General features: G+C 42.1%; 1 protein-coding gene across 1 annotated transcript; it reads right to left on the bottom strand.

Moving 5' to 3' along the window:
- Positions 1-1,747: 1,747 nt before the first annotated feature.
- On the bottom strand, positions 1,748-27,565 carry PPP4R2 (protein phosphatase 4 regulatory subunit 2). Its single transcript, XM_072347166.1, has 9 exons — positions 27,370-27,565; positions 26,732-26,813; positions 12,196-12,366; positions 7,576-7,669; positions 6,241-6,278; positions 5,897-5,971; positions 5,309-5,452; positions 4,468-4,736; positions 1,748-4,053 (listed from the first exon to the last, which is right to left on the bottom strand). The coding sequence occupies exons 1-9, from the start codon at positions 27,401-27,403 to the stop codon at positions 3,740-3,742; spliced, it is 1,221 nt and encodes a 406-aa protein (XP_072203267.1). The 5' UTR covers positions 27,404-27,565; the 3' UTR covers positions 1,748-3,739.
- Positions 27,566-27,586: the final 21 nt, after the last annotated feature.

Genomic DNA, 27,586 nt, shown 5'->3' on the forward strand with positions numbered 1-27,586 from the left:
CCCTCCCGGCCGCCCCGCGCGGAGCCGCGCTGCCCGCCCCGCAGCACAAGCGGCACGCGGGGTCCGCTCGCCGAGCTGCCGAGCCCGGAGCCCCAACCCAGAGCCCGTCCTGTGCAGCCCCGGGACTGGAGGGCGCCCCTGCAGCTGTTCCGTGGCAACAGAGCCCGCTGATCGGTGGCAGCCCAGTACAGGAAGGCACCGCTCGCTAACAGAATGAAAGGAAGTCCGGAGGGATTTTCAGGTCTTTGCTGGAGGGGTCATCTGAGTTTTAGTGTTGCTGTCAGCTGCTGCAGACCTCTTCCCCATTTGGCAGACTGAAACGTAGCTGCTGAGGTGTGACAGAGCCCCTGGCCTCCAGGACGGCCCTACTGCAGCTCTGCCAAGTGGCATCATAGGTCTGTGCGTCAGCAGCGGAATTCAGGTTTCCATTACTGTGGCAGCACAAGGCCTGGCATCTTTGGAGTTTCAGTTCCTTCCTCATTCATTGCCCTCATATTCCAGAGAGCAACTCTGCATTTTCCCCTCTCAGGTTTCTCATTATAGAGTGTTCTCCCCCTGCTCACTTACTCCAGGAATCCCCATCTTCTGCTGACCTCAAGGGCAGTGCCAGTCCCTTTGCTGGGCTCACCAACTCCAGACCCATTGCTGTAACGTATGTTTGTGTTGCTGCTGGGTATTGCAGAGGTTTTTTTTGTTGTTGTTTTTTGTTTTTAGTCCACCTTTTGTATTTTACGCTCACATTTTGTTTTCCACAAGGTTATAAAAAAAGAAAATTGAAAATTGAATTAGTTCTGATGGCCAGTCTGCAGCATGTCTCGAATCCTATAGGTGTTCCAAAGACAGGATTGCTTATCTGCACAGAAATGTATGGCTAAGAAACAGCTGCACAAGAAAACCCCTCTGCCTCAACCTGCTTTTGAGCTCCAGTTCCCCCTCCCTCTTCTGTGACCAACACAGGGGGTTGGGATGAAGCAGGGAATATCAGCTCACTTTGCTGCTAAGATTACTTACCTTAAACACTTGGTGACATTCTCACTGCAGGGCTCCCCATCCCTGAGGTTCTGTCTTGCTGTGTCCACACTGTGCAGGGAGTCAGGCCCGGTGGATGCTGTGCTGGGTGCTGTGCTGTGCAGTGCAGTGCAATGCAGTGCTGTGCTGAGTGCTGTGCTGGGTGCTGCCCTTGGTGGGTCCCTTGGCAGTGTGAGTGCACCCTGCTCACTCCCTCGTGTTTCATCACACTTCAGCTGGATCCCTGGGATCGCTTCTCAAGCTTCACAAGGACACAGACTGGGTTTGGTGGCAGTAGGGCAGCAGACCCCCCCAGCACACGTTCCTGTCCAGGAGCGCTGGGTCGTCGAACCGCTTGAGGCTCAGAGCCGACCTCGCCTCAAGGGCAGCTCCGTAGGCAGCGGTGCTGCAGACCCCTCTCGCTACAGCAACGTTCCAGAAGCTTCCACTCGGGATCAGTCCCATAACACGTCCGGCACGGACAGCCCCTTTATTGAGCGGGCCAGCCCCGCGTCCAGGCTCACCTGGTGACATTAGCGAGCACAACGAGCCGCTCAGGGCCGTGTCTTCAGCAGCCTCCCCAGCTCCGCGCTCCCCTGTGAGGAGCGACCGTTAGGACCGTTAGGACCGTTGGGCGCGTGCCGCCAGGCGGCGCTGCCGGGAGCAGCACAGCGCGGACACGGCGGGGCGAGGAGCCTCGTGGCGGCTGCTGAGGTTTAAACACCAAGGCGACAGGAATAGAGCTGCTTAAAGAACAAGTTTATTAACAATCCCAGCACAAATCAACGTCCTAAAAGAAAACTGCAGACTTCTCTCAACTTAGAAATGTTTTAAAATGTTGTTCTCATTGGCAAAATACACCCCTCGGGGGAAAAACAAAGAGAGGAAAGATGTCACTGCGTTATTTGAACTAATTCCAACGCTTCGGATCAGTCCTTCCATTCCGTCCCACACGCCGAACCCTGCAGCACAGTGAATGCGACTCAAAGTACAATGTACCTTCTGTGATTGAATCTGAAGAGGGTTTTCCTCTTTCAAGCATCTCCACGGATCCTCCTCCTGCTTACAGGACACAACTGCACCGTCCAGCCTGGGCCAAATCACTGCTAATGGTCACAACCAAGACTCCTCCGTGACACACAGCACACCATGGAGTACAACCCATCCGCATGCAGCTCAGAGGTCCTTCCTGTACTTCAGGTATGCCAACTTAAAGCCAAAAAGGGACTATGCTGATAAAAATGTACTCGGATAATTCGTAACATTGATATTTATTGCTTTATATGAATACTGTATTGAAAGCCCAAGCATTCAGTTTACACACAGAAATTATACAATTTTATACCGTTTCACAATGGCAGTGAGCACTCATTACAATCTACAAAAAATCTACTTTACAGAAATTTAAAAATCCTAAATATCAAAAAGGTACAGTTGAAGAAAACAGGTATAAATTTGGCAGCCAGTAATTGTGACCGGGAGGTTGCAGCTCGCATGTCTTTAAATATGGGAACTGGAAAACAGCGAGAGGAAAGCAGTAGTTGTGCTTTGAGCTGGTTTGGAAACAAAAACGTAACACTGGCTGTCAAGGTAGCATGTTCAAAAATATTTAGTTCACTTCCAAAATGTTATACAAATCATGGTGAGTTCTACGCACATCTAAACCTTAGTTATTATTTAGCTCAGGTACGTCACCACTGTCATACATTAACTCTTCCAATACAATGGCGTGATCATAGCGATGCCATCTGCGTACCTCAGAATGACTTTGAGACTCCCCTGTAGTCCGCACACTGCTCCAAGCACTCCAGTACCTGCTCCTTTCTCCCAAGATACTTTCTCAGCATATTGTCAAACATTTTCTCCTACAAAAGTTTAAGCTAATGTTTCGATTACAACGTTCTCAACATAAAGCACATTTGCTCATAAATAAATGAAATCCTTTCACTCAGGCACCTCAGAAGTATACAAAAGTGTTGTCATTCGAACAGTTCTCTTGGAATGTGTGTACTCTGGTGTTTTCGACAGTATTTCCAGGGTTTCACATGGGCCAGATCTCACTTGCCTTTTTGATTTTTTTCTTCCCCCAGAGGCAAAAGTGCCTTGAAAGGTGAACTTAGTCTTCTATAGAAAAAGTATTTGCTGTATTTTATCTTTTGTAGAAACAGAAAAATAGAACATTTCCCCCTTAGAACAGTGAGGGTACACATACGTGTGCATGCGTGCATATATGAGTGAAATGCAACACATTTTAAACACACAACGTAAGGTTTCATAGTGTGTATTGAAATAAAAATCTGGAAACCAGCATGAAACCCCCTAATTCACATGTTAAACGTTGAAACTGTAACCAAAGTATGAAGTAACTGCTATAGCTGTCAGAAAAAGACGAGACAAAAAGCTTTCTTGCTTACATACAACTAGGTGTGGTAATCTCCAAAAAGTTGTCAAAATTATAATTACCTTCCAGTTTAAAAACTTTTATTCTAAATAAAAAAAACTATACACAAACCACTGATTTGACCAAACGAAAGTTCAGCGGTAAGCAGGACCTGAAGGAGCTGGTATTCACAGTTCTTACCATGTACAACTCTTTCAAGGTTCAATCCAAGAAGTTTATTTTACAACCTGCTTCTTTTGTAAAACTAAAGGTCCACTTTATTACATAAAATTATTTATACAGTGTAAAACCAGAGCCTTATGGAAAATACTGCATCTAAGTGTATTTAAATTAGTCTTGCTCCATAGGTTCGTCTGCAGCTTCTGTGGCTTCCTCGCTGTTTTCCATAGGGGCTTCTGATGAAGTTTCTGGAGTTTCACTACCATAGGATCCTAACTCTTCAGTTTCACTGCAGTCAGCTCCACTACTGACAGATCCACTACTTTCACTGTTGTCTGAATGTAAATCCTTCTCTGCTTGAGACTGATCAGACTCCTCCATTTGATTGCTCTCCTCAGAGGACTCTTCATTCACAGTTGAGGATTCTGTGTCTTTTTCTTGATCTTTTCTGTCCGGACCAGCATTTCTGGGAGACATGAAGGACTCTAGAAATGGTGAAAGGACAGTATTACTACTGCATTTTTAAACAAGCTTTAATCCTGCTATTTTCCATTCCCAGCTACGCCAAGCCAAGTTCCTACAACACAGAAATTCTAAGTGACCACCCCAGATTTTATGAGATCCAAAATATCAGCCACCCTCATCACAATAGCCAGCACCAGGATAGCCAAACTGTCCTAATATACCATACAGTAAAATTCTGGCTTGAATAAGTAGCTTCACTTTATTAGTGCCTCAGTGGGATAAGGACATTCTCTAAAAATAAAATAAAAAGTCACTTATTCTTGCTTCCTTACTCGTCTTCTAATAATGCAGTCTTCTGGAAATGATGAAAAAGGAAGGAAATCCTAACTTCTTGGAAAACGCACAAAGCAAGGATAAAGGAAAATCTGAGTTACCTTCCTCGTCTTCCTCTGTACAATGCTGTCTTACACAAGCAGAATCCTTTTCTTTATCCTGAGATGTAGAGGATGTTTCTGATTCTTCCCCCTTGCCTAAAGAAACTTCGCTGGAGGCAGACTGGTTTGGTGCATCCCTGGCTTCCCCTTCTTTGTCGAATTTCAGTCTTTTTACCTCATGTCCTTCTGCTTCTGCAGGATCATCTTCAGAGTGCTTATTTTTTACCGGGCTGCTCTGAGCACCTTCTGAGTCAGATGCTGGTGAGTCACTATAAACAACAAAGGCAGCTGTAGGGTGTTTTTTTGTTTGTTTAAGAAAGGTATTCTACAGCCTATTCCTCTTCTTTTTCTTAAGCAGCTATTTCAAATTAAACATTCTGCAGGAAAACAGTAGAATTTGCTTCAAGTGCTACAAGACAAAGCCTCAAAACCATCACTGCTGCTTCACCTGACTGTTGATGAAAGCAGCGATCATGCTGCTCTGGTTGCTCTACATTCCAGACAGTTCCTACTGTCAGCTTTAATGGCAAATGTTTATGAAATATCACATCCAGTTACACTTTATCATCCTGGTACAGATATAACTGGACTTCTGAACTCTAATATTCACTCCGCATTTTTACCATACGTTCTATATGCATAAAAGATATGTGACTCTGAAAATCTAAGCTAGCAGTTACTCAGGCCAAAAAGCAGTCAGCAACTATTTGTACCCTCCTGCAGATATTCCTCTAACTACACGTAACCTGGAGGGCCATTCCCTTTCAAAGTATTTTTAAAATGCAAGTGGAAAAAAAGATGAGAATAATAAAAACTCAAAATGCATTAACTCCTCACAAACCTGTGTTTCTTATCTTCTGTTTGCTGCAAACTTGATTCTTTATGTTCTGTGCTGTCTGGCAAACCGTTTGTTGTCATAGGAGTTGACAAAGAAACCTTCGGTCGATTTACAGGTCTGGGAGTTCCAGGACCATTTACGTTTGATCTTTAAAAATAATGACAATAAATCAATTATCAACTACAGAAAAGAAAAAAGTAAAAATCCTCCAAAAAACAACCAATCCTTTTCTAAGAGTGAATTTGCTCCTAACAGGCAGAAAGCAGCTATAAATCAGTTCCAAAAACATCTTGGGAGATACAATGGTGAGGTGGGCGCACTTCCCTATTTTACTCAATAAAATTACTAAGCCTCCAATGGAAACAGTATCACAAAAACTGTACAGAAAAGAAATCTCTAAGCAACAAGGTTACAGACGCATCAAATAAGATCATGGCATGTATCCCTACCATTCCTCTCTCATCCCTCTGTTGGTATTCGTGCCATGAGGCTATCTATTTGGGATGAGAATAGGTAAAAACATAAGGGACTGGAGCTAGCTATTTCTGTAACAACCTTACTGAAAGAATGAACTCCTGATGTTAAACTTACCTCTCAGAGTAACCTGGTGAATTTCCTGGGAACATTACACCATTCATCCGATTTAAACTACTGGAATTATTTTTCCTTAAACAAATAAAATTAAGAAATAAGAATTAGAATGCTATGAATAAAGTAATGTTTCCAAATTACTACATCATATTTGTAAATACTTGCAGATCGCTATTACTACTGTTGAACTATTTATAATGAAAACCAAACTCTGTGTACTTACTTTTGTATATAAGTACTATCAGGAAGAGAAGCACATCTACCTACTTATATATATATATATATACTTATACTATACTTATACAATGTTGAAGTTCCAAGGAACTGAAAAACATCATACTTACTCCGAAGACGGATATACACAGCTGACAACCATGACATTCTGTAATACACAAAAAACGTGTTAAGTGTTCAGAAGTGGAAACTTCTCTTGACAACAGCCCAGAACATCAAGGGTTACTGCTGAAGTGCTTTCAAACAAGTTTTCTTTAGAGATTATCGACAGATGGAAAAATAGAGAAAAACTGTCTTGGCTCCCACTCTGCAAGATCAGACCATAATTATGTTAAAGGCCAGCATTTTTGTGAGTGGATTACTTGCAAAGACAACCAAACTGAACCTCAGGCCTAAGCCAAAAGTTTCTAATTGAAGTGTCCTCGTAAAGCAAAACAAAATGTTCTGCAGCCTGAATGGCTGAAGAAAGTCCATTTGTACACATGGGGTCCTATGCTGAGCGTCCAAGCACAAGTAGCTGATTGAGGCACAATCTCACTTCCACTGTTACACTGTTCTGACCCCACATGAAAAGGGCAGAAATAATGAACTGTGTCTCTTGAATGGCACTGAAAGCCAAATCCACTCAGAAAAATTATACGTGGCTTTTTTTTTTTTTTTCCCCTGCAGTGCCACCTAAATTAACCCAAACTAACCCTAATGAAAGACTGAATTCGAGGTACTGCTTCACACAACTCATTTTGGCTGATCACTGCTTTGCAAAATTCATGTTACCATTTATTACTGATCATTCTTCTGAACTTGCAAGAATATATCTAACTGTATCCTCTATAACAGTGAGAAAAGGCCCATTTAAAGGGTAACTCTTGAAAAGTTAAGCTTTCTTTGACTGGATATTCTAAGTAGAAACTTAAAGCTAATTTTGCTATCAAGAAAATCCAATGTGGAACCAACATTCTGAAAGCCCAGTATCTACTTTTGAAAGCTCCCAATTTCAACTTCTATTTTTATGAAGGTACACTGTGTGACATAAAAGGACTGAAAAACCTGGTACAAAAGACACTGTGGTGGAGAAAGGCTTCTTTCTCCTCCATCTAATCTGAACCCAAATGTGAAAGGAAGTAACAGATAAAAAATAAATTATTCCAGCTGATTATTTGTTTTCAATTAGGACTCAATATGTCCTCTGGAAGCTACACTTTGAGTACTGTACGCTGATTAGGAAACACAACAGTTACAGTCCTGACACTCGAGTTTTACACAAGTTGTTTCACATGCTCTTTTGAAGTTAAACATACAGAAGTAACTCACACAATTAAGAGTAGCTATTAGCTGTTCTATGACTGAGCCACATTGAATCCACGAGACCTCTGGTAGCAATCTGAAAGTTATTCAAATAGTAATTGTGATGGTTTAGCTGCGTGTTCTCTCAGAAAAATACATACCTTCTCCACACCTCTTAGAAATTTGTCAGTTCCTGTGTAATTCCTCCTAGGATCTGTTAGCAACTCACAGAGTCGCTGAATAGTGAAGGGGATGCTGCAATAAAATAGATTTATAACAATTTAATTTTATTTTAATTAGTATGACTGCAAGGAAGCAACAACATTATGGGGAGGACTGAAAAAAAAACAGCACTGAAATTTGTTGTTCTTAGCAATATAGGATAAGTCGAAGCCTTATTTCCCTTAATTTCATATACTGAGATATTCTTCTATGCCCACCATGACAGCTCTTAAGTAGTATCCTAGAGAAATCATCCCGCAACTCAATCCCTTAAGAATGATGAAGAGGAAAATATTTAAATCAGATAATCAACAGTAAAATAGTTGAAGACTGTATTTATTAGATAGAACAGAAGGGGAAGTGGTTGAAAACAAATTTGAGTCATACACGCTACATCTAAAAAAAATCTCAACTTGTAGTTTATTTCACGTTTTACAAAATACATTTACAAAAAGCATTAAGTGTTGGAATTACTGGAATCATTAAGCTTTAGTCATTACAAACACTGTATTTTGCCACAAAGTACACTTGTCTATCAAGGAACATCCCAATAAAAATAATTAGAGTAAGATATATGAATCTGTAATACCAAGTTTGCACTTTGCTTTCTGACAAGGCTGCAGTTTCACCCTGCTTAGAGGAGAAACTGCCCCTTCAAGTATGCAATGTGTACATATGGCGACCCGTTACCTGAGATGTCACACACTTTCACTACAAATTCATATACAACGTTAACAATTTAAACAAATTGGACTTTTCACAAAATAATGAAATAGTTTCCGTTGATTCGATAAAACAACGATCATTTATGCATTTTTACAGTTGACTACTTCAAGTCTGACATTAACACTTCAAAAATACATCTCTGAGAGTATTTGATACAGTGATACTTAAGAACCGGTTCTTAACTGAGAGTCACTGATACACCAAATCCAGAGCATCACCAACACAAGTGTGCATACAAGTACATGTGTATGTATATAGCATTGTACTGATATCTTTTTAAATTCAACCTTTATTTTCTAAAGAACTGAGTACACACAGCACCTTAACCCTCATTTATTAATTAACGCAGCAACTCAAGCTTATTTCTTTAGCTAAAAAGCCACGTTTCTAAAGATGCACAGATCTACCACTAGAGTTCAGTGAAAACATGACAGCACAGCTACCATCAATCATACTACAGCACAACTCTCCAACTCAAGCAAGCAGAAAGAGTGACCCCTAATTACACTGTCCAGAACTGTCTGTGAATTACGCTACTGAGGAAGTTACAACTTGAAAACAGTAAGGAGACATGCTGCAGTGCAACACCGTTAGCCCCAGCTCCAATGCAGCTATCTGAAAAATCAGACTGTCTACCACACTGACCCTGCTAACTAGTTAATAACTTTTATTTACCCTGAGATACACATCATCTTATCTTTACTTGACTTCTAGGAATAGAGAGATGGTCAAGCTAATGTCCATCAATCAGCTGTGGATTGCTAGAATGCTGCCAACAAAGCATCGAATCAAACACTGCTGCTGTTCAGTAGCTTCTGGTCACCCAGTAAGCATTCTGACACCAAGCTCTTCACGATGATGCTCAACCTCCGTGGAGTGCTCACCTTTAACCAACTTCCCACCTCCCCCACTCAGTCACAGAACCATTTCCTCCATCAGTTAACTGCTCCACATAGTAATAATTGTACCTACTGTTTCTCATTAATGGACATTTTGCCTTTGGGATGAAAAGTCTTTAATTAGAGTCTTCCTGAAGTTTTAAAAGTTTAAAGTGTCCATTCAAATTCAGGTTACTTTAGAGAAAAAACAGTATCAACAATTTTAAATGATCTTTCGTCAACCAAACGTACAAAACAGCCTGGAGAATCTTGGCCTGGCTCCATTCTATTCAGCTGTATCTAATGTGGCACATCAGAGTTTAAAAGACATGACACAAATTCTGCACGTCGATACAGTTCTGGTTACTCCAGCAGTAAGCAAATTCAAGAGAGCGTGAAGCCCAAAGCTGCACTCCTATTTCAGTATAAGTTCAAGTAAAAGCTAAAACCAATTCTGTTCCCTCCTAAACTTTCCATAATAAGCTGAACTCTGTTTACTGAGCAGTAGATGGCACCAAGTGTCACAGAATCGTATCCTCTGCATATAATTTGTTCAACATTTGTAAATCTTTGTAGTCTGCAAAATCCAACCAGAACTAGCGCTGGTTGATTATGAATTCTTTCATAATCAATGATGAATATGATGAATGAATTTGATAATTATGAATTCTTTCATTTTAAAGTCCCTGTAATGTGAAAATACTTTAGTAGCAACTGAAATTGATATAGGTCTATACATGAACACTAACATGACAGTTGTGGGCAGCACGAGCAGTGATCTTTGCAAATGCTTAAGAGAGACTGTTGGTTCAGCGCACAAACTGCATGAGTGGTCCTGACCTGCCTTCTTGGGGTGACCACTTACTGCCTTAAAGTCCTTCTAAATCCTATATTCAGTCTTGTTCAAAATGAAGACCAAACTATTAGACATGCCATAAATTTTAAATGCAATTCTAAGGAAAGCAGATGAACTGCACAGAATGCAAAGTACATTAATTGAATTTGTATTGTGATTATAAATGTTTTTTGATCCTATGAAGACTTTCCTGCCATCTAAGGTCTCCAATGACTGACTCAGAAACCTGCTTCACTAACAAAGGTAAAGAAAACAGCACAGCAAGTCCTTCAAGAACTTCCCACTTCAAAGGAATTGTGAAGCACAGCACAAAAATCTGGCTCAAGAAGAACATTACACATCCAATGTCAGTAACATACAGCCAGGTTAAAACAGCCAGGCTCAGATCTCTTTTCATGAAACCTTTCTGTTCTGACTTTATACAACTATTACTAAACACATCCTAACAATGAACTCGTATTAAATGGCTTCATTCAGCTCCATGGTACCTGCAGTGACGTGCGCATCCCAAAATGATAAGAAGCCTACACAAACTGAAATCAGATTCTGTTAAATTTTTGGACACATATTCCTATCATGAATGATACAGATTTCTAACATCATATCCTCGCTGCAGGAGCTGTAGTTTTTACTGAATTAACTATTCCACAGTCCTAATTTCTGAAACATCCTAATTTATTATTTGCTTAAAGACAGTTAATGTACACAGTTTGCTTCCTCAAAGGCGAGGTTCACCCAGAAGAATGAGCAAGTCACACACTCTGCTCAAGTGGTACAGCAATAGAAGAGAACAGCTCAGCCACACAGTAAGCTCCATGCCTGGGTCACCCAGAGCTTTGTTTAGTACACTTAGGAACAACAGGAGATAACAGCAGCCCATTCATTTGCATCCTCAGTGTGGGAACCTTTCAGATTTTGTGGGCAGTGAAGCATTAACAAAAAGCTGGGGGAGGCAGGAGATAGGCAGACTGGCACACAGAAGGGGTTTATTTTTACATTGCTTCAGTGTAGTGAAATACTGGGTAGCAAAGAACACGCTGAGCTGCGCATTCTTAAAACTGTCTTATATAAGAGCTATTTAAATTTTTTTTTTCCTTGGTAATGGAATCATTCCTGACTTAAAAAAGACACACTGCAAGTATATTAACTTGTATGGAACAACAACAATAAAAATAATTAACCTAACATCGAACTATGACAGTAAGGATGTGTTAGCAGCACCTCAAAACTGACAGATGAGGGTGAAAGAGTAGGCAAGTCTTACAGTGTGCCCATCGACTGACAAGCTGAGAAAAATGCTGAGTAAGTCTCTCATAAGCAAATACCAAGGCTCACAAGCAGAGCGACTCAACTTACAGTCAAGTACAAAATCCAGTTAAGAACTAAGAGAAATACTATGCAAGCTATTAAAATTACAAGGCAAATAAAGACACCCTTGACAAAAAATAAATCAGGAGCTTTATTTAAAATGAAACAGGATTTCCAGAATTACAAAAGCAACAAGGAGTACACACTTAAGACACAGTCAGCAATAGATTGAACAGCACAAGTCTCTCAGCCAGTGCCACCTGAACTACGAATCTGAATCTGGCAGGATTTAACAATTCCAAACCAGGTACACCTTGCCTCCTTGCTTCACCACGTTTATCACAGCATTAGTTCTTCAAAACCTACTGAACTGCCACACATTTAAGAACTGAACACCTAAAGAATCCGTTCAACCAAGTATTTCAAAACATGCTGAAAGAAATCTGACTAGAATTTAAGCTACTTTACCTGCAACGTGAAAGCAGTGCTACTATCCCTCAAAGTAATTGCTAAAAACATACTGACATATTGAAAAACCTGAGATGATGGACACGCCACAGAAGATCAACATTTGCATTCAAATACCATACCATAAATTACTATTGCATGTATTATTTTAAAAGCATAGTAAGAGAAAGTTGCTATACTGCTATGAAATTTCCAAGGTATGCATTTATGTCTGCTCACTGATTTAGGGAAGTAGAATGAATTGTCAGCAGCAGAGCAGGATACTAAAGTTAAAAAATAAGTTATTTTTCTAATCCTGAATTTAGGCAACAAATATTACATACCCATTGAAGCCAGTGACAATTTTCAGGATTCTTTCTTTCATCTCTTCAAAGGGAATATACTCCACGTTTGGATTGGGAGGCCCTCTTGGCTCAGGCGCTGAGGTTCTGAAATCATCCATTACTTTCTCCAGTTTGAAAATAAAATAGCCTTTAAATTGAGACCACTGAACCCTGCACAGAACACAAGAAGTAACATATATGCAAGTCAGCTATAAAACCACAGGAAAAACAGCATAACTTTATGACTGTAAAACAAAACTCAGGCTAGTATGACAACAATGGATGCATGATGGATGAAGCAACTAAGGTGATCTTATTTTTAATAAGATATAAATATCAAATAACCAAATTTAAAGCACAATAATTCCTTGAAAAACTACAGCAAAACACGGTTACACAAGTTAACAGTCGTTAATAACACAGTAAGCCAGTTCCCTGGAAAAACTGTACAACCCTAGGACAGAAATTACACATCATTCACACCACCACTGACCTACCGTGCAGCCTCAAGTTCTCACTGAACTCACTGGAAAAAAAAAGTTTCAAGTCTGGAAACCATACAGCAATTGTGCACAGCATTCTATGTCTTCTGTTACACAGCTGTATGAAAGGCCTTTTGTAGTTAACTGTTCTGCACCCAGGCACCCCCAAAAGCATTCTTTTTCTCAGAAAGGCAAATATACTATGTGTCACAGTTACCATCTCCTCATAAATGAGAAAAACATACCCACAGCAAATTACCTGGGAATACTGATTACGGCTGAGTTTTATCATTTAAGAATTCTATACATTCAAGCTTTCAAGAATATGGAGTTTACAACAAACAAGAACAGACAGTACTGAGAGCCCCTTTGCAGCACTGCCCATACAGCACAGAAGTCATTCCAGGCTTCTGATAGCAAACAATTTGTAACAGCACAGAAAGCAATACGGAAACAACCAGTTCACTTCATGACTACCACTGCATTACAGAAGGATTTCTATAATTGCATTTCACCATGCTTTAATGGTGTGCATTTTATAGAGAAACTTACCCACACTTGTGACAATTTACTACAAAATTTGAACACCCTCCTCCTCCCCCATTTTTCTTAACTTCTGAAAGACTACACTCACATCCCATACAAGGAGCACAACAACCAGTTCATAAACGACAGGCAGAAATCGGTTGCAAAACACACCACAGAAATCAAGATGCAAAATGCAAAGCAATCTATCGCTACCCCTCTAGGTACTCCAGGTTACCAGCACACTCTAGAAGACTGGCACTTAGCCAGACAACTGTAATGAAAAGCGATAAAGAAAGAATTCTCTGTTTTCAAGGAAAAATAATACACTCCACGTTGCACACACTCCCTGAGAATAACCAGAACAGCAGCATACAACATCTCCATTATAGCTGCATTGTTGGAATGGGAGACACTGAAATGAGCAGAGGTTGCTAAGTACTTTCCCAATCAACACCCAAATGGAAGTGAAAAAAACTTCAAAATAGCTTTATGTACAACCTCATTAAGTTTTATATACTAGCATATATAGCATATATATAGCTGGCAACAACTTGGGCTCTGTAAAGAAGCCGAATTGAAAAAATTCCATGGAGAAAACACTATTCATGCATTCTCCTAAGCAGACTTGTTAATAAAAACTTGTTCTTCCCACTCAGCATTGTACAGAATCGGCCTTTTCCAAATACACACTTATGTCTTCTATCCCAGGGTTTCATTGCCTGCTGACCTGTGACTAAGCACAAAAACTCCTCTGAACACTGATCTGTGGAAATAGCCTCTGAAGCAATACTTCCAAAAAGGAGTTTACCCTAAGATGCTTTGGTGTATTTGCATTCTGGAGTTCAAACAGCCTTGCTAAATTAACCATATATATGTGTGTGTGTGTAACTATATTATATTTATATACATATATATATATATAGAGAGAGAGAGAGAGATGTTTTATGTACATCTAAACCACCTTCATTCCAGTACTCGGGTCATCTTGTACAATCACATCTGTACAAAGACAGCTCCCCTAGAGACTGTAATTCAGATACTCTAAATCATCATAAGAAGGCATTTCTGCTTAGAGAAAGAGTCCTCCTGCTTCCCTCCCACCATCTCCTGCACCACCCCTTCCTTACATTAGCCTAAAGGTTTTGCTCTGATACACAGAAAAATTAGAGGGAAAGACAACAAACCTTGATTGTAATAAAAAAGCACCCAGCCAGGAAAGAAGTCACCAGAAGCAGGAAGGAATGAAGCCATCACAGCATGCTTCCCCAACTACAGCTTGAACACACACACATAGCCAAGCAGAACCACTCTCTCAAGAAATGTAAATGCCCATATTATATACCTAAGAATTTTAAAGTGAAGAAAGAAAGTTTAATAGTCAAGTCACAGATGAAAGCATAGAAATCAATGGAGTGCACCAGCCTAGTTTGCCTTTGTGAACGACTTCAAGAGAAGATACTACATCCTAGGATTGCTTGTCATTATGCTATGAGGTATTCACAGATTTTCTAGTACCATACCATCATACCTGATTGAACAGACAACGAAATGAAAGTCAGAAGAAAGATTTGAGAATATTTACATGTAATAAAAGAGCAAGCATGAGAAAAGGCTGGGGAAATAAACTTGATCCAGAAGGTACAAAATGAGCACAGAGTTGAAATAAAGCGACAAGCAACAAAATGCCCCATGAAAGAAACAAACAAAATATGTTTAAAATGCCCCCTTCTACTCCCAGAACAAACACAAAATCCCAGGATGGAAGCAGCCCCATGAAGGACATCACTTTAAGCCCTGTGAAGAAAGACACAAAGGAGTGCAATGCAACTCCGCAGTTACACCAGTACCACAAAAACACACTTTGCAACTTAGAGTGGATGAGGCACAAAAGATCAGCACTGCAACAGAAGAGGTTTTAAAAAACAAAAAACATGGCTTCACAGCAGCAGATCTGAAACAAGAACCAACACAGCCTTCATTACCAGATCTCCAATAAAAGCAAACCATTTCACACCTGTACTTAAACTAAGTGCTTGTCTGTTGGAAGTAACAACCCACTGCTACCCACCAACCAACCTGAGAAATTCACCAATTCCTCTTTGATAAATAGCACTCCTCAGGAAGGAGAGGTGACCTTTGGCAGACAGTTCACATAATCTGATGCTGTGCTTTTACTTAAAAGAATTAGTAGCTAAAAACCACCTCCTTCCAAGATAAGACTGCTTCTCTGCTAACATGATTTGCACAGAAGTCATCTTTCCAAAAACAAGATTGCATTTCGGACGGATAGAATCTAATCCTATCACTCCCATATCTCTGGGAAGGAGAAAAAGAAAGGAGCTGATAGGCAGAAGTACTTTCCCTAAATCCTAATTTCTCTTGCTTACTTAAAATATTTGTACTGATGAAACTGAGAAAGCAGCTTTGTCCCTCAATGCACTGCTTACAGCGAGAGAGAAGAACCCTGTCAATAGCTCACACTATTAAGATACACCTGTAGGTAGGAGCAATAATTCAGTATGCCTGAAGTAGGGCTACCTCCCGAAATGGAAATACTGTAATTACTTCTTAAATCTTTCTGGAATTGCTTCACAGATTACAGGTGTAATTAATAACAATATTATATTGGAAGGACGTTAAGCTTCTAGAGACTTAACTATGTACTTAAAGCATTAGGAGTCCCAGTGGGATGTCTGCCTTCAGATTTCAGTGTTTAAGTTCATTACAAAATCACTTAGTTTAAATTTTAAGAGGATGCCATCTGCTTTGGATAGATACTATATGCCAGAAATAACATAATGCGGGAAGGGAACCAAGAAAAGATACTGAACAAGACCATAAAAGAAATGTCAGAATGTAGCATTAGGTGAAAGCAGGGAGTACCTCCCTTCCACCCCTCTACTACTACTGCGACCTGGCAAGCAGATATTGAAAATAAATCAAAAGGACTGAACCAAATGATGTACTTCAGATGCACACAAACATTCAGCTAAACTGATTTTAATGTGAAGTTCCCAAGACAGAGAAGGAAAGCACCAGTGGATGGTCTCAGACAGGAGTCAATATATTAGCATCCCCCAATTACTGTTTATTTACATTACATTCACACAGAGACTCGCTTGCAAGAAACTGATATTGTTGTTTGTTAGGTGTGTTTTTTTTTGTTGTTGTTGCTTTTTAAGTGAAATGATTTGTCAACTTTAATAATTGTTTCTTTCTCCTACACCTTGCTCTAGAGCTCATAAAAGATGGAGGACACACTGTAGAATGTAATCTCCCCATGATGAAAGATGTAAAATTAGATTTACACCCAAGATGATTCCTTTTCCATTCTGATCTACCAATGAGATCTCCAAAACCATTTGAAAGTCTAAAGACACAGAAAATGAGGTGCACCCAGCAATCACATATCCCATTCAAACCCCAGTGCAAGCGGTACACTTACCAGAGTGCTCTTCACAGCCTTGAGGCAATGTGAAGCCCAACAGGAACACTGAGGACCAGAAGGAATATGGCAGCTCACCAACCAAAAGCACATCTCTGCCATCAGGAAGTACAGAACTTCCCTGGCATAATACTGGCATAATACGCCTCAGGGCAATCCCCTTCCCCCAGGCTGTGGAACCCATGGCCTGCAGTCCTCTGAGTGAACGAGACTGAGGCCACTGTTCCTCACTCATCTCCTCTCAGTGATGGCTGCTCTCTCAGATGGGAAGCACTGCCCCATCGCGTACTTAACCTTACAGCTGTCATCTGCACCTACAGGGTTAGTCTGCTCTGCTGCCCCTACACACTGCTGTGATCCCACACACACAGAGGTGATGCAGGTGACTTTTCTAACCACAACCATAATGCTACAGATAAGAAATAAGACGTGTGACTTTGTGAGATCCAAGCCATTCCTTGAAGCAGCTGTCCTTACATATCAAACAATGAACATCTTACTTAACATCACTCTAGCTTCAAATTCACTCAAGTTTAAACTTTTCCACTTCCCATGTTCCAGCTTAAAACTCACCACTGTTAAGCAACTAATTGTAGTCCCATCATTTTGCACATTGCTATTTTCACCATCAACACACTGCAGATTAACACATGAAATTCTGAACAGCGATGCTACATTTACACACCAGAACTCCCTATGCATCAGTGAAGGTGAGTTTCTTACATACTTCTGGCAAGCAGATAAACTCTCAAACCTAACAGTAAAACTGAAGCCACGGGCAAATGCTAGATTATTTTTCAGCATTCCTGAAGGTGCAACTAAGCTGTAGGTGAGAGAGCACTGTCAATTTCCTGTGACGCTGCGCTCTGCTGTAAGCAATACACAGCAGTACCAGGCTGGCAAACACTTCACCTTAGGGAGTGTCGTGTTAGTATCTCCACCTGCTAATCATGTAACATTGGAAAGCTCTCACAATATCTTCAGTAGGAACTGACCTCATTTTACCTTTCATTTTAATTAAATATATTGAAGAGTTCCAAAGAAGAAAAACTGCCATCTCCTACAAGAACGGAAGGCACAGTTCCATTTTCCTTCACTGGTTACTGTCAGCTCAAATGAAATCTCTGTATCTCTGTATCTCTGTCCCACATCCTTCACCTCCCCAACACCCTCTTTCTTTCTTTTTTTTTGTGAGCATGGCAAGCTCACCCCAGAACTACCAGAACACATCAGATCCATCTCCTGCAGCAGCGTGTGTTCACCTCTCCACTCCTTGGAATCACTACTGCTACCATCAGGAACAACAAAGACCAAAACTTAGCTATAGACACAGGCAACTCAGGGACTAATTCTGATCTCTCCTATAAACATTCAACTGATTCTGAAAGGGCGTGCACTGGGACTCAGAACTTCTCAAGAAAGATAACTTCCTAATACATTCACCTAAAGACAAACTCAAGCACATTACATTTCATTTTCTTTTATTTTAAAGGCAAAAACTGACTGCAGAATGAAAAAGGACAAAACTGTAGTTGACTCCTCATTCAGGAATTGAATTTCTTATAACAGTTGAAAGCAATGCACAAAAGCCTTCAAAACATCCACAAACCACAGGCAGCAGCAGTCTATAAGGGTAAAGGGAGGTGATTTTATCATTACATTTCCCACTCATTTGATAACCTCAGTCTTCTTTGGCTCATAAAAGTGAAATCCTGGCGTATTTACTAAACTATTCCACATGTGGAATGTGTGCTTCCACATTGTGTGAATTGTTATCTTACTTTGATTTCTTCTTCAAGAATATGTTACACACATATTCAAACATCTATTATCAATCTCAAGTTCTATTAGAACTACCTCAGACAGTGAGGTTAAAAGACAGGAGTCTGCAGGTGGGGCTGGTACCGGACTTCTCCCTCTCACAAGTTACAATCACAAGAGCTACAAAAATGTTTCCATTCAACTGCGCAGATAAACATGGCTGCATTTGAGCAGCACTGGCCCAGAAGTCCAGCAGCAGCAGGAAGGCATCACCTCTGTGCCAAAATAACTCTCAAGAGCCACCCATACAATAGTCCACATCTGCCCTTAACTGGGCATTTTGTTTAAATTCAGACAACCACACTTATTTCAGCTCTAACAAGTTCTACATTCTTCCTTGCTTTTTTTATTTCAAATCTACATTCACTGAAGATTAATGTTGTCTAAGGCAAGCTTCAAGAGCAATGCTATGCATTGTGTATTTGAGATGCTGCAGGAACTCTACAGCACCATTCAGAGCGCATCCCATACAAGAGATACTCTGCAGAAAAATAATCCACTGGGCAGAGGCACAGTATAATTACAGGACTCCAGAGCTGATGCACAGTGAATACAGAAACATCAAATGGATTATTCTTCCTCAATAAATTTCTGCAGCAGAAATCTGGGAGCCAATTTTAAGCAAAGTATTAAAAAACAACCACCGTGTATTTTAAAGTCTTCCTGAATTTGCACATAAAATGCCCATCTCTATAGGAACAGCCCCAAAAGTAAAATCATTCTGAGTAATATAAATATATATATATGCAGTTATCAAAGCAGTAAATATGTTGGCTCTTTCACACAGAAACTAAACTCCACACACTGAATAACAGAGGGCACTGAATTTCTTCCAGGTTTCACAAGTTTGCATAAAATAAGCAAATAAGCAGTGACAACTGCTCTAACTCAGGTAGCTACCATGTTAAATGGGCAGAGTGCAGCCAGCAGTAACCTGTGGGTCTCGAGAGCAGTAGGTCACACCAAGATAATACTGCCAAATCTTTACTATGTTGAGCTGTGAAAACAGACAAAGGAAGAGGCATCCTGTACAACCGCTGAATTTGCTCTGCACTGTACTACAGCACTTGTCAGCTCACAAATACACAGGCTTCACTCAAATCTGAAAGCAGTACAAGTGAATAGCACTTCTGTTACAAATCCCTTCCAAAATCAGGAACAAAATACACCCAAATGATTCTACACCAGGCAGTTCAGTCCTCATACACTAAGGCTGGGTTGAGATGGGGCACCCCATCCCAGTATGACCTGATAAACAAGCTTAAGGTGTTTCTGTATTATCATACTCCCTTACCACTGCTGAGCCGAGCCTCATCAGCTGCAGCCATCTTACCAAATCGCTGCTCTATTACTTCTGCACCTCAGCTACCACTGAAATGTTGTACCTGTTCTCAAGGAGCATCATCTCTGAACCTAGAGACCTGCCAGACACATCAGCTTGTGAAAAAGCAGTGTCAGCCTTGCTTATCCACAAAGCAAACCACCCCTCTGCCAAGACAACCAGACTTCTTTGTATCCACCCTCTTACACGTTCCACTGCTTTGTTCCCCTCCCACTGTGTGTGCCATAAAGAACAAAGCTGCCCAGAATCTGCAGAAAGAACACAAGGCTCAACTGATGAGCAAGTTCATCAACTACACAACCAAAGCAAAACCAGACATCCTACTTTCTGCAAAGGGTAATAAGAAGTGGAACAATATCCAAAAATCTGGAAAGTACTTAACAGTAAAGAACAACGTCATCAAAGAACAGCAGAGCTGAGGCCCACTGGAAAACAGAGGTAACACTGAGGCAGATGAATAAGGAATGCAGAAGAAAAGCTTAATGAAGGACATTGAGGAAGGAAAACTAAAGATAATGGTCAAAAGCACATGCAAGAACACTAACTGGTATAAAACCACAGTGGGGTGGTTTTCAGCCCAAAGTAACAGTGAACCACCTGCAAAAAGACTAACACAAAGTCTGCTCATAAGAATGTCTATATATAACACAGCTGCACAAAGCAGCAAGGAAGAAAGATGCATGTGCAAATGAAAACCTGCATGCACACTGGTACATTTGTAGATACAGCAGTCTGGTCGCTGGGAAAAATCAGCACTACTATTGGGATCTTGCCTTCTGTTTTTCTTTCCATGTGTATTCCACAGGGAGATGCAGGTTTGCTAGGATCAGCTCACCACACAATCCTGACACTGGCAGTTTGACCTTTACAGATCCCCCCAACGTCAACAGGTGAAGTGACTGTATGTAAAAACAAAAGAGTACAATAGCATGCATTTCCTCGAGAAGCAACTGATTTCATCAACATCACAATGACTTCTCTGAAGTACCACAACTGGATGCTTGCTATGTACATAATTTTTATAATACGGAACCATTCTAGCTCCTTGTTCCTCATCATCTATGATAGTATGGGAGATTGGTAATCACAGCCTGAACCTCTGATTAATCAGCTGAGGCAAGTGTGGGGTCAGCTGTGGGAGCACAGGTGAGAGTGATGGAGCTGTGCTCCCAGAAGGGGTGGAGCTCGATTCCATCCCCTCTGAGACCTCATTTAAGGGCTGACTCCCACTGAGGCAACATCTCTTGGAGATCGCTTACCAGTGAGGACTGCCCCAGCTTCTTCAGCCAAGGTGCCACCACTGGTGAGTTTTCCTTTACTTATTCCTTCTGTACATTTGCTACCATCTGTATGTTAGCAACTAATACATTGATAAATCAGCTCACTGTTTAAACAGTTTCCTGTCCTTTGGAAGAATAAGTGGATTCTGAAACAGAAACACAGTATGGGTGGAATCAGAGTTAGTAGGGAATAACAACAGGGAACAATGCAAGGAAGTTTACTCACATCTCTCTCAGTTCACTTACCAGCATGGAAATAGAAGAGGCCTACACTAACAAAAACATGCAGACTTCCAGAAAATACTGACTCAGGGCAGGAACTTGAGAATTACTTTCTTTCATCTTAAAGCCTTCATAAGGCACTGCATTCCCCCAGTTCTAAAGATTTCCAGAAAATGGTTCTATTCTAAATAAGAACTATCGAAAAAAAGCTTAACATACACAAGTCAAGCAACAAAATGGTAGCCAAATAAAACCCAAAATGCCTTACAGAAAAATCAGACAAATTTAAGCATGTTAGGTGAACTGAAAGTCATATGGCCATGAACATTTATATATTTGAAACAAATGACTGCACAAAAGGTCAAAATATATCATTAAAACACTAAGGGTAAGAGCAGGAAATTATTCCTAAGTGCTTTCATTGCTACCATCTCCACTCAGATCTTTCCTGCAGGTGGCAAACTTCTTCAGTGCTGTAACGTAAAAGCTGAACTGATAGAAGTTCCAGAACTGCTCCAAAAGCCTGGTAAGAAAACACGTTTACTACCACACTGGGTACGGGAAACAGTACGAAATGGCTGAAAAGGCTTTTTGCTGTTATCTCTGAAAGAACTACGGTTATATAACTCACATTTACTGTTATGTAATTTAGCAACAGCAAACCACGTCTGATCTACCTGACTGACTCCTGTGATGCAACGACCAACTCTGCAGCCAAGCAAACACAGTTGAATTTGACTTCAGCAATGCACACAGCACAGTCTCCCATCTTATCTTTGTAGTCTACAGACTCAGAAGACACCAACCCTTCCCAGCAGTGCTCAATGGTGTTACACTGGTGGAAGTGGCTCACGAGAAGAACAGTATGAATGTCACCTGGGGGGACCTCAGAGAACTGGAGCAGTAAGCTAGCAGGAGCATCACAAAATTCAACTGAACCACATACAAAATCCTGCAGCTAGCATGGAGCAAGCCCATGCAAGAGCCAAGGCTGGGAACCGACAAGGCAACTGCTCGACAGAAGAGGATCCTGGGTGCTCTGGACCCAACCAGATGAACATCAGCCACGTGGCCTTGCAGTGAATGACAGCTGCCGCCTGCACACCCGGTGTATGTCAGCACTACCAGCAATGGTACCCCCTGCCTGGCACCAACAAGTCTCCCACTGCTATCCTACATCCAGAAGTTGTGCAATACAAAAAAAACAAAACAACAACAAAAAAAAAGAGCAAGAAACAGAAGGTCACTACAATGGTAACACAGCTGCAGCACGCAGCCTGTGGGGGAGGCTATGGAAGCTTGTCTTCTCCTGGAAGACAAAGCTAGAAGGAATTTAACTACTGTCTTTCACCACTAAAGATGTAATTGTGTATAGACAAGATGGAAACGGGCCTCCCTTCAGAGGCTGCTCAAATGAAGGGTAAAAGGCAGCGGACCCAAATTACTCCAACGAAATTCCAGCTGGTTGCAAAGAAAGCATTTTCTCAGTGTGCATGGTTATGTGATGAACACAACACAACAAAAAAGTGATGGAAGCACCATGAGACATATTTGTAAGAAAAAAAAGCCTGAGAAGCCTTGGCCTAACTTGGGAGTTAGCTGCAGTTAGTACTGAGTCAGACTGGATGGCCTCCAGAATTCCTTTCCAGCTTGTAATATTCTGTGGTGCCACTAAAGGTGTCCCTATCTGCTCTGCAATCACGTGTATTAAGCTTGACCCAAGAAACTTTGCGGAACTGCATTTACGTCAGTCCTCAAGAAAACTTTAAGATTCAAATTTAAAAGAGGTGCAAATTTATATTTCAAGTCTTTTAGGGAAACTAAGGGGAAATAATCTGACTACACAAAGAAATGCAATATGTTTTAATGGCTCTTTACACTGTATCCATAGTAAGAACCAGTACAACATGACACCCTGACCACACCTGCACTCTCTGCATAAGCCCAGAGCTAATTTATTTATCATTTCTGCACACGTTTTGTATTTTTCAAGCTTTTCGTACATTACCACTTATTTCTGCATTTCTTTACCGTTGGGAAGGAGCTGTATTGTACCTCGCATTATAGCAGGACGTTCAAACTGTGCTTTTTAAGCTGCCTTGCCCTGAGGCAGGGGAAGCACAGAAAGAACTCACTAATGAATTTTTTATCTCGTTTGTTTTCTACGTTTTATCTTCGACTTGAGAACCAAAGGAACATTCCAGTAAGAAGCAAATTCTTGCTGAAATACCCAAATAAACAATTTAGAAACATTTTTGCCACTGAAGGGCAGTAACTCCACATCCAGGAAAATTTCCTAAAAGGTAAGAAAAGCATTTTAAAGACAAGACAGGGGAAAGCTGCCTTCATTTCATCTATCTTGCTTCCAGCATCACAGTGCCATGAATTGTTCTGTACCATTCTTACAGCTGCTTCTACTTTAAAAAAGAAAGTAATTTCTTTTAAAAAACAACAACATAAACATATCATGGTTTTAAAAGAAGTCTTTTAGACCATGAAGTCTTAAGAATAACAAACGTCATCTATTCTATTTGTGTTCCTCAGCTTTTCAAGCCATGCTGATCTTTTACAACCTATAGAAAAACACCTTCTAACGATCCTTGCTGACTAACCTGGTCCTCACCAAGGACTCCATGTTGACACCTTTGTGAAGTTCAGTCAATTAAGGAAAACGTCCCTCCTTTGGAAAAAAAAATTCCTGAGTCTTATTAACACGAGATTAAAAAGGGTTGAACCATAAACTTTATTTCTCACCTAAGGCTACATCTTACCATAGCAAAACTGCTAAGAAACAAAGCTGTTCCAAAGTAATGAAGCAATCAATTCTCTGATTCTGTTCACATACAATAAAAGATGTTCAGACGGACTCTCATAAGTGCAGCTCATAATCTTATGAACAATTAGGTGAATGGCTAACCTTGCACAAGATAGTCTCAAGCTTCAAATGGGTGAAGTTAACACCATGGTTTCACTATCAGGCTTTTACATGAGACACTGATAACATAACTTAGGTTACGCTAACAACATAACCAAATTTAGCAACACTTTTATTTTAGAACAAGGCATTTAATTACTAAAGACACTCCGGAGAGCCTTACACAGCTGCAGTGCTGCTTGGCACAACCTACCCTCTGTCCCTGCCTCTCACCCCCTCAGCTGTGCTGCCCTGTGCCATTCCTGCTGACCTGTACACAACACCCCAAACCAATGAACCCTTTTTGTTAGAAACATGATTGCCAAGAGGGAAGTTACAACTACCAGCAATTCCCAGCTCCAGGTTTCCATGCAGCCACATAAACAGTAGAACAAGCACAAGTGAAACAGTGACACAAGGGCTGCGTTAGCCAAGTCTGCTGCCAAAAGAAACAAGGGTGAAATTACAGCTTAACCTATACCTGTGTGTACCTGCTCCTAGTTCACTGGGATGAATAAGGACACAACAAGGGCAGGGAGGTACTCAATGGCTTACAGGAGACCATGCTTTCAACCTGTAAGGCAAGTGATGCACGCCATGATCATGCTTCTATATGAACCTTGGAAAAAAAACCAACACTTAATTTACTTTATTAGCATCACTTTCAAGTAATTTTTAATTTGTTTTTTCACAAGAACTGCTACGATGATGTTTGGAAAGGCATGCAGTGTGAAGGGCGAGAACACAGCATTTTAACCCAAGATAGAACAGAAGCAACAGCTGTCAGAGCAAGTTAGAATGCAGGGAGAACCTACCCCACACACCAAATAACACTAGAAACAACTCAAAGAAAACCACGTCACATTTCACTTGTCCCTGTTTACCTTGCTCCTCACACACGGGTACTTTGTGCTGCTGTAGGAACAGGCTGTGACTGAGCAAAACCCATTGTGCTTCAGTAAGCCTCTCAATTGTGCAATTACCCAACTTCATCGTGTTTGTTCGGTTGTTTTAAAGTGAGCTCTGAACTTCAAAACAATCCTAATAAATGCTACTTCAGGATGATGTCTGTGAAATTCATCATCTTGATACCAAAGAATGCATTTCTTACTGTTTGAGATTGCTACTGAATAGATAATAGACACACAAACTAGATATTAAATGAATTAAAGAATACTCAGCTCATTTTGAATTGATACATTTAGGAGGTTACACATGGTTCTTATAAGCACACTAAGGCTCTTTACATGGATGACCATAATGAAGTTTTAATTTCCACTGGTTCCCTCCTGATATTTTGATGTATAACATACCAGTGAAAACAGAAACATATCAGATGAAATAGAATTCAATAGACAATGGGAAGCAAACTAAATGGTAAAGAACAGCATTTCCACGACATCCTCCAGATTATACTGAATACTTCTGATGCTCGTAGCTGACACTTAAAAAAATAATAATAAAATTGATGTAACTGGAAGGTTTGAAAATGTTGAAAGAAATGATACAGATCAGGGAAAGAGCAAACAAGTAACAAAACCCAACACACAAAAGGCCAGGGCCTGCATGAGGCTCCTGATGGCCCCCACGGGGGTTAAGGCAATCGTTCTTAATAACTTTAAGAGAAATCTTACACAGACCCAGGAAGCACAACCGTGAGCCCACACTAAATGAAGCGCTGTCCCAAAGCATCGAGTATCACAGCTATGTATGTCTGCTGAGCCACAGCCTCTTATTCAAAGACCTAAGTGCGTTTCATAACTTGTTTTTCCTTCAAAACCACTGACTCCAATAATACTAGGAAGATAGAGGGGAAAAAAAGAAGGGAAACAAAAGCACAATGTCCCGCGGGTCGGGGAAGCTGGGAGCCAGAACAAAGCCCGGCGCCAGCAGGGCACGCCGCAGCCCGGCTCTAGGCCTCGCAAACAAGGAGCCCGGCTGCCACAAAGTGAGCCACAGCGGCAGCGCGCAGACGAGCCTTCCCACTTCCTGCCAAACACTGAGCAAGCCGGAAGTTACCCCACGCAGCCCGGCCCAGCCCCGCAGCGGGGTGACCCGGAGCCGCGGGCGGCAAAATGGGGCCTGGGCTGCCGCTGCGAGGCGCCCCCCGGGGCACACGGCCGGCATGGGCACGGCGGGTTGTGTGCGGCACCTGTACGTGCTGCAGCTGTTATGGTACGGCACAAGTCACGCTGCGAGCAAAACTTGCCATTAAAAAGCAAAAATAAACGTCGCATAAACTTCTGATAGAGCAACAGGTTTCCTGTGCTGGGCAGGGCGGGTAACACCTGGAAGACACCTCTGACCCTGTGCAAGAAGAGGCTCCGTGTTAGATAAAGCTTGCTGGCAGCAAACAGAACAAATCCAGCCAGCTTCAGCACACAGCGAGGGGAGCTCACTCAGCACAGGACAACGTCCCGGGGACACACACAGCTCGGAGCAGCCCGTTCCCACAGCGCACACAACCACGGGCCGCAGCGGGGTCACGCCGGCCCCACTTACATGGTCTCTCCCGTCTTGGCGACATGGCAGAGGAACTGGTCTAGGATGGGGCACACCTCCTTCTTCCCTCTCTTCTCAAAATCTGTTGGCACGAGAGGAACGGGAGCAGCAGGCAGAGAGACAAAAAGATGATGTTAAAAATCGCAGCCACCGCTTCAACTATCAGCGCGACTCCCTCAGAAACACCCCCTGCTTCAACAGCGCCTCGGTTGATCCCAACGGCTCCTCCAACTTTCCAGCCCTGGAAAACGCCGAGATGTTCCATCGCGGAGAAACGCGCGCTCCTGGGCGGCAAAAGTTGGTGCGCGACTTCTGGGGAGCGGCGGCCGGAGCCGCTTCCCTCCTCGGGGACGGGACGGGACGGCCCGCAGAGGCCGAGACAGGGCGAGCTGCGGCGGAGAAGGGTGAGGGAGTGCCGGGAGGAGCGCAGGGCGAGGGCAGCCCGGGAGCTGCGGGCCCAGGCTCGGCCCTGCCCGGCCCTACGGCGAATCCCCGGCCGCTCCCGCCTCGAGGGACCCCGCGGCTCCCACCCCGGAGCAGGAACGCCACCCGGCCCCTGTCGGTCCCCGGTCGGCCCCGCACCTCCCCTCAGCGCGGGGACGCCGCTCCCCCACCCCCCGCCGCTCGCCCAGCGCCACCTTTCAGCGCCTCCTGCAGCCTCTCGACGTCCATGATCCGCACCGGCGATCCCTCCGCCGCCCTCCGCGCAGCTCCCCTCCGCCGGCCCCCCCCACCCCGCGCAGCAAACGGGCTCCCAGCGCCGCTCGGCACAGACACAAACCGGGCTCAGCAACCTTCCAACATGGCGCCCGGGCCGTCCCCGTGCGCGGCCCCGACAGCCCGCCCTCCTTCCCG

This window comes from Excalfactoria chinensis, chromosome 12 (genome assembly GCF_039878825.1).
Source record: "Excalfactoria chinensis isolate bCotChi1 chromosome 12, bCotChi1.hap2, whole genome shotgun sequence".
NCBI lineage: Eukaryota > Metazoa > Chordata > Aves > Galliformes > Phasianidae > Excalfactoria > Excalfactoria chinensis.

Bases quoted from the DNA above. Each gene is read 5' to 3' on its own strand.
- PPP4R2 (XM_072347166.1), bottom strand. From the start codon at position 27,403: ATGGACGTCGAGAGGCTGCAGGAGGCGCTGAAAG. The intron at 12,367-26,731 runs GTAAGTGGGGCC...TGTTCTGTGCAG, and splicing joins GCCAAGACGGGAGAGACCAT to GGTTCAGTGGTCTCAATTTA. The intron at 7,670-12,195 runs GTATGTAATATT...ATTTTATTGCAG, and splicing joins ATTGTCACTGGCTTCAATGG to CATCCCCTTCACTATTCAGC.